Source organism: Crotalus tigris, unplaced genomic scaffold (assembly GCF_016545835.1).
Source record: "Crotalus tigris isolate CLP2741 ecotype Arizona unplaced genomic scaffold, ASM1654583v1 scf7180000020608.1315917, whole genome shotgun sequence".
NCBI lineage: Eukaryota > Metazoa > Chordata > Lepidosauria > Squamata > Viperidae > Crotalus > Crotalus tigris.
The window spans coordinates 1264552-1272226 of NW_024098104.1; the positions used below are offsets into that span (position 1 = coordinate 1264552).

Sequence of the window (7675 nt, forward strand, 5' to 3'; positions counted from 1 at the left end):
GAAGTGCGGTTGCCACCGCAGTTGGCCTTGCTGTCACCCAAGGAAGGCCAAGCGCATTGGAGGCCGCGTTGGCTGGCCCCAAGGGAAGGCCATGGGCCTGGCCTGCGTTCCCCACAAGGCCAGCAGGTTGCCAGGATGGACCACCTTTTCCCCAACGCAGATCAGCCCAGCCCTGCTTTTCTGCAGACTCCCCGATCCAGGGCGTCTCTGTGGCTGTTGAGGAAGGCTGGGCCTGGCCCCAGTTCCTCCGCCAGCCCTGCCTCCCTGAAGGGCCCTGGCCCCACAGATGCCCCGACCGCTGGGCCAGGCTCCCGGCAGGGACCCCTGCCCTTCCTGGTGGCTGGCTACCCTGGCATTTTTCCCACAGCAAGGAGGGCTGGGCCGGATCTCTCCCTTTGGAAAAACTAGGATCGCCTCCAGCTCTTTCTTTTTGCAAGAGAGTTTTATTTCAAAAGCTGAAAAAGTCAGAATTAAGTTCGGAAGCAAATCAGAATAAAGTTGGACTTGCAGAGCCAACAACTTTAAAGGACTCTAGAGATTCACCTCCCTCTCCAGCTACTCTGGCCCCTGTTCCACCCCAATCCGCAGGACAAAAGTCCCTTCTTCCTGGGGGCAGGAAGCTCCTTAAACGCCCAAGTGCACAGCTGAACCTCGGCCGGGGTGCCCTGTGCCAGCAGCACCTGCTCTGCTTTTCAAGGCACGGGGCCTCTCTTCCCCCGTTGACAGCTGGGGGAGAGGGGTGAGGCTGGAGGGTCCACGGCTCCCCAAACTGGGAACCCTCAGATTGGGGAAACATCTTGCTCCGCATCACAGCAGGCGCTTCTTGTGACCGGGCATGGGCCACGATGGAAAAGATGGGAGCCGGCTGGAGCCCTGCAGAGCTTGGGTCAAATACTGAAAGTTGCCTCCCCTCAGTCTTCGTAGGTTGTGCCGCAAACTCCCCCTGCAGAGGAGGCCTGGCACTGAGGGGCAGCAGGAGCAGCAGCCTTCGTGTGGTTCTTTCGCTCCTTTGCAAGAAGCCGGGATCCGCTCTTCCCTCAGGCAGCGGCGCAGGTCACGACAAGCCGAAGTTTGGGAGAGAGACTCCAGAGGTGGTCTGCACTGTTCCAAAGGGCAAGTCTTGAGGCACTGGACGGGCCCCGCAAGGCCTGGCCCAGGAGGACTTGAGCGAAGGTGTACAAAAGGGGACCTTACACTTCCTGGCATTGGGGTCCAGATCCGCTCAGAGGCGCTTGTGGACACCCAGGAAGGCATTGCAGCAGGGGCAGAAGTGCTGGACGTCCTGCATGGCATCCACGCAGAAGGGGATCAGGCAGCAGCCCAGCCAGCACCTGCGAGAGAAGGCAGAGCTGCAGTGGGCGCAAGCAGAGCACGGCCGGTTCATTCCAGCTGCGCAAGGGAGGAGAAGCTGCCCTGCTGCTCCTGGGCAGGCTGGGACCAACTTACCCCACCAGGGCGAGGCCCCCACAGGAGAGCCAGGCCAGAGCTCCAGGCTGGTACGAGATCCGGGTCACAATCATCTGGTTGCAGGCAGGACAGTGGATCTGCATGGGGTGCTCAAGAAAGACCAGCGGGCCCGGGATGTAAACGGTGTGGACGGGCACTGGCGAGAGAGGGAGAGGCCGGAGGTTCCGAGGTGCCCATCACAGATTCCCCAAGAGCAGCTCCCAGGACTAGCCCAGCTGCAGCCGGATCCCTCCCCACCCCACGCTGGGACTCACCTGGAGGTACCGCTCGAACCGGCTGGGGTTGCATGCCATAGGACTGGGGTGGGAATGGAGGATGGGCCTGGACTGGGCAAGGGGCCGGTGCCCCCTTCACAGGAATTCCCCCTGCAGGAGGGTAGGGATACGGAGCTGGATTACTGGCGCTGGTTGATTCTTCGTAAGATGGTGGAAGAGCTGAGGAAGGAGCAGCCATGTTTCTAGGAGAGAGGCCAAAAGGAAGCTGAGGGGCTTGGCCAGCCCCTTGGAGAAGCAGCCCTGCCAGGAGGAGGGGAAGAGGAGCTGGCAGCTGCTCCTGGACCAACAGCGCTGGCAGTTGCCCGGAGGAGCTCCACTCTTGGACATCTCCCTCTAGCCCACTTCCTCTCTGGGACTCTTTGCCTGCTTGCCCAGAAAACATTAAACTCCTCCCCCTCCCCGAACAATACTTACAGATCAGGTCCTTGGGCAGGCTATGAATCAGCTGTTACGATTACACAGCCAAGAGATGCAGGGAGGGGTGTGTGTGAGAAAGACACTCAAGGTAACTCCATCTTGAGCTGGTTTAGTACCAGATGGGAGAGAGCAGGGAATTGGGACAGGCTTTAAGAGTCTGTTTTCACAACCTACAACAATCAGTTGGCTTTCCTGGAATCTCTGCCCTGCCAGTTTCTTAGCCTGGCCTACCTCAAAGGGCTGGCACTCTTGTGCCAAGAATGCTGCCACCCAGAGTGGGCCCTTAACCCGAGATCTCCTTGCTCCACCCAAGGAGAAGGCTGGTGAAACCAGGTGGGGTCACCAGGTGCTTGTTACTCAGACCAGGGTCCCCACTAGGAACAAAGTGCTCCTTGGGGTTTTTTCTAATGATTCAGAAGAGAGAGAAAGAGCTTCGAGAAAGATACACACACACAAACAGACACACACAAACACACCATCTTGGTCTCAAACTTTTCAAAACCTCATTTGGTCTGAACAGCCATAACAAAACCCAAATGCTAGAAATGGGGAGGGGGTGTAACAGGAGTCTCCTTGCTTGGCTTCCTCCCCTGGCAGGATGGGGGCAACCCCAGGGCAATGTCCTTGTGGGCTCAGACCCCACCAGCCCTGGAAGTGGCTCCAGGAGGAGTTTGCGAAGAGTTTGCACAACTTCGTAAGTGTGCAAATATGCCTGGTCCAAGCAGCCTGCTCTCGGAAAGGGCCAACCCCCCAAACTGCACTGCCTTCCTCTTGGTGACTGACCTGGACTGCCCTCCTCGTGCAGGGCTTCAAGGGCTTCGCAGGTGTCAGAGAACCAGCAGGGGCAGAGGGACAAATGGTCAAGACCCACCAAACCGGACCTTTGGCCCGGCAGCCCCAGCCTCTCTGCTTTCCAGGGCTCCTTAGGAAAAGCTGTTTTCTGACTGCCTCTTTTTATTACTTCCGTCACACTGCCAAGGAAACGGCAGGGCTTCAAGCTCCACCTCCCTACAGCTGTGAACTCACTACCATGCCCCCCCCTTCCCCGAAGCCGGGAACTGCCTCTCCCCAGGCTACTATTCCGCAATGTTTCTGGTTGCCCAACTTTCAGCCTAATTTTCAACACTTCCACAAATGAAGAAAGGAAAGCCACTGCCCCTCCCTGCTCCCACTGACAGTGCAGTTGCCTGCAGCCATGGCCTCTTGTGCCCCCCCCACACCTCTTTCTCTTCTGGGGGACATAAAGCCTCTCCCCCTCCCAGCAAAGAGGCCTGGCAGAGAGAAGGAAGTTGCAGGGAGGGAGGGAAGGGAAGGGGTCCCACTCTTTGCAAGGGGAGCAGCTCCCCACCACCCACCCAGGACCCAGGAGGAAGCGGATGGCACTTCCATCACAGCCAAGCCAGTTGCCGACAGAATTCTTCAAGGGGGAGCGACAACACACCCACCTGCTGAGGTCCCAGAGTGGCTCTGGAGACACCCTGTCCCCTGAGAAGCTGGGGGAGGGGCACAGCCAGCCTTTGTGAGGTCAGCAGGAGCCACAGCTATGCCAGCCTCAGAGGGGGCAGCCCCTTTGACTGCCTGTGAGCAAAGCAGCTCATCTGCCTTGGGTCACAACGCTCCCCTGCAGTGTGAACACCTTCACCTCCCGTGTGAGTAACGGTTCCCCACCATGACCACCTGTCCCATCCCAGCTTATCCCAACTGCCCCTAACAGAGTGCAAGGACTGGCATGTGTGTGTGTGTGTGTGTGTGTGTGTGTGTGTGCGCGCGCGCGCGCGCGCTGTAGGAATGCAGCCTGGAAAGGGAGGACAGGAACCCACTAAATGAGAAACTGCCTTTGGCTTGTTGGCTTCTTTACCAGGGAGATACCATAACCCATACCTGGCAGAATGGGCCTGTGATTGTGCCAATGAGTCTCACCTGTGCAGCAATTTTCAGGATGCTGGGGTGATAATGAAACTCTGCCAACAGAGTCACTCCTGGTGAGACAGGCAGCTACATAAACGTGATGACTAAATAAATAAATAAAACAAGCCCAGCAGAAGGGAGTGAGTGGCAAGTTTCAGGGCCCAGCCTCTCCAGGAAACCCAAGGCTGGTTCACAAGAAACTCTGCTTCAAAAGGAAAGCTCAGGATATGTGGGACGGAGGTCAGACCTCCCAACTGATGGTCCAACTGAAAGTGTGAAAAGGTCTTTTTCTTGTCTCCTTATGGGCGGGCGGGGGGGGGAGGGCTGGACTAGATGATCTCTAATATCCTTCAGTCCTTGCACTCTGTGATTCTAACCAAGCTCCTGGAACATTTAATGTGGCCTTCAATCTGCACCACCCACGTACTATAGCCCCCTGCCCTCTCTCGTGCCGCATTGATCCTCCATTATCCTCATCACTCAGCCCCCAAATGCGCAAGGCCCAAGCATGGAAAGACCCCTGGGGGGTCACAGCTGGGCCAAGCACAGGCTCCCTGGGTGGAAGGAGGTGGTCAGTCGGCCTCATTTGCAAACCAGCCCCCCATTCCGGGTGATGTGTGTTGCACTGAGTTCTGGGCCAGTTGGGGGAACACGACCCTCTATTACCACTGACTTTTAGGGGTTCTGTGTGTCTTTTTACTTCAGCCATCCTCCAAAAAGCACCTTCCAAATGAGTTGGACTAGAACTCCCATCATCTATTCTATACGGTACATTTTTTATTTAGACCCAAACGCAGCCCATGCCAAGATCGTTTTTTACGGCTGTAATGGTTTGTAATGAGTTTTCTTGAATTGATTTTTACACAAAATGTTTCAGCTCTTTGGTTTTAGCAGGAAGTTCGGCTAAAGCAAGTTTTAAAGCCTCCCCCCCCCAACTATCAGCCCCAATTCTCCACTTGAGCAGCGCCCGACTTTTGCCCAGGCTTAGAGCCGGAAGTGGCGAGCGCTGACTCGCGTGTAACTCGGGGGAGGGACGAGGCCGAAGGGTTTGTTCGCGCTGCACCCAGGCAAGATCCGGGTGGTTTCCGCAGGGCAAAAATACAATTTGTTTCCTGGAGCCGGAGCGGCGGCCTCAGCCAGCCCCATCAAGGGGCCCAGCGGAGCAGGTGGGCGGGCAGGTCCCCGGCCAGGCGCCCCAGCCCTGCAGCCCCGTCCGCCCCGTTCTCCGAGGGGCCCCCGCTTGGGCTCCTAAGCAGGGAACCGGGCGGGGGGAGCGGACGGACCTCCCCTCCCCCTGCAGGAGGAGACGAAGCGCCGCGGCGCCCCCCGACTGGTCACCGGCCACCCGAAAAGGAGAGCCGGGAGCCCCGCAGAAGCAGCCCGCCGTCCCCGCTCCGCCCCGGCCCTGGCGGCCGCCGCCCTTCCGCGCGGGGCTGCTTCGGGGCGCTGCGGCGGAGGCTGCACCCCGACCGCGGTGGGGCTCGGACACGGCGGCAGGCAAAGGTCGGCCCGAGGAAAGCCGTCGAGGACGAGCAGCGCCCGCGCTTCGGGAAAGACGCGGCACCGCCTCCCGCCGCCGCGGGGCTCCCGGGACCCTCCCCGCCGCTCCCCGAAGAGGGCGAGCGAGCGAGAGAGCCGCCTTACCTGCCGGTCGCCTGGCACGCTTCACCTGCTCGCCGTCGGGCTCTTCCGCTTCGCTTCCAGCGCCCCACCCGCCCTCCAAGGCCCGCCCCGGCCGAGGGCGCAGGGCAGGCTTGGCGGGCCGCCGTCCCGGGCAGGAAGAAGAGAAAGGGCCCGCAGCGGCGCTTTGCCGGACCGCCGAGGCGCGGAGCCCTCCTGACCCGCGCGGCGCTTTTCCAAGCGTTCCCGAAGCCCTGACCGGCTCCGACGGGTCCTCCGCCGCCCCGGCAGCCCGCCCAGGGCGCCCGTTTGGGAACCGGGCTGCGCTGCCAAGAGGGAGGGGCAGAGCAGCGGTTGTTGGGGTCCGCCATTCTGGCCCCCCTGCCCTTCGCGGCCGTGTTACCCCCCCACCCCATTGTGAGATACCGGGTAAACCGTAACTCCTTAAACCAGGGCTTGGCCGAAGGAGATGCCGGCAGGGTGGAAGCCCCGCTTATTTCTGACCCTGGCCTGATCCCTTGGAGGGACAGGAGGATCTCCAACCTGTCCCAATCAAGGCTTTGCCCGCAGCCTTTGCTCAGGAAGGCTCCCAGGCCACTTCACCCATGGCCACATGCTCACGGTGGTGATCCATCAAAGCTCAGCAGCCTTGGCCTCCCGTTGCTAGAGGAAAGGGAGTTTTGGTGCCAGAGTGTGCCAGACCCTGATACGGTCAAGGGGCCAGGAGTGGAGCCGTTGCTTTAGGGTGCGTTTCTGAGCCAGACACCTCCTCCTTCACTTGGGATACACGCAGATGTGCTCACCTGTTTTGACCTGGCCTGACCTGAATAGGCCGTCTGGGGGGGGTTGCTGGCTTCCTTTGGTTCCTCCCGGAGATGTGTCGGAGACACACGGTGGGCCTCTCTGCTTTGACAGCCATCAACAACCGAGGCTCAAACATGGGGAGGGTCTCTTCGTGGGCAGGATTGCACAGAGGGCAGCCATGCAAGGGACCTGCAGCCTCCTGAGGACCAGCAGATTTCTGAATGCGCTGTGTCTCCTGGAACATGTCAACCTATAGGGGGGGAGACGAAGGAGTGAGAGCATCTCAATGTAATTGTGTGGCTTAAAATGGGGCAAGCCAGATGGTGCCCCACAATTAAGGGCTCCTTGCCGCCTGCATTCCCCTGCCTTCATTTCCCCACCCCCATTTTGTTCCTCACACAGTCCTTCCATTTATACTCCCCCCCCTTCTCTCACCCCCTCTGCTTTGCTGAGCTCAGAATTCCATAAAAAGATTATCCTGCTAATTAAAGCTGCTGCATTCCTTCTTCCTTTCTTGAAAACTGACCTATTTTTTCCTAGCTGGAGCTAGGATCCTGGAGCCAACCCTGCCCCCCCACCATCACAAGCTGTTATACAGGCTCCCTCTTGGAAGAAGGCTGGGAAAGGTGAGTGTGGGTCATGCCCACCTCCCCTTCTGCAGATTGTGCTCCCAGAGAAACTGAGAAGAATGGGGAGGGGTCTGTGGTGATGGGCTGGCAGGAGAAAGAAGCCTGCAGACCAGCAGATGGCCCAGAACATCCTGCAGGTCAAAGGGGCGGGAGCCAAGCAGCCTCCTCAACCACTCAAAGCCTCAAGCCCCTCCTCTCTGAAACTGGAAACAAGGAACTGGCTTGGTGCTCGGTGGGACATCTGAAGAACATTTAGTCCATCTTCCATTGAGCACAAAGACATGGCCCTTCTGCCACTGCCTTTGCTTAACTCTAGTGCAGATGGCAGCCAGATTGCCTTTGCTTCTGCAGCACAGGCTGGAAGAGCTGCTACGAGGTGGGCTGAAGGGGCGCTTCCTTTCCCAACCTGCCTTAAAAGCCAACTGGGCCCTTCTTCCAGGACACCCATCATCTTTTGGAGTAGCAGATCAATCCATCTGTGCTCCTTCTGGGTCTCTGAAGTTGCCACTCAGTCCTTTCCCATCCTGACCAGTAGAAAGCGGCGATGCTGAGGCC

The 7675-nt window shown here is 58.9% G+C and overlaps 1 protein-coding gene across 3 annotated transcripts; it reads right to left on the minus strand.

The window, feature by feature from the left end:
- Positions 1 to 423: 423 nt before the first annotated feature.
- Positions 424 to 7183, minus strand: LITAF (lipopolysaccharide induced TNF factor). Of its 3 annotated transcripts, none has more exons than XM_039367907.1 (4): positions 6491 to 7183; positions 1722 to 1924; positions 1447 to 1603; positions 424 to 1331 (listed from the first exon to the last, which is right to left on the minus strand). In XM_039367907.1, exons 1-4 carry the CDS (start codon positions 6733 to 6735, stop codon positions 1223 to 1225), a joined length of 714 nt encoding a protein of 237 aa, XP_039223841.1. In that variant the 5' UTR covers positions 6736 to 7183; the 3' UTR covers positions 424 to 1222. The 3 variants fall into 3 exon arrangements, with proteins under 3 accessions (XP_039223841.1, XP_039223840.1, XP_039223842.1); XM_039367906.1 differs by lacking the exon at positions 6491 to 7183 and adding an exon at positions 5712 to 6463; XM_039367908.1 differs by lacking the exon at positions 6491 to 7183 and adding an exon at positions 2943 to 3457.
- Positions 7184 to 7675: the final 492 nt, after the last annotated feature.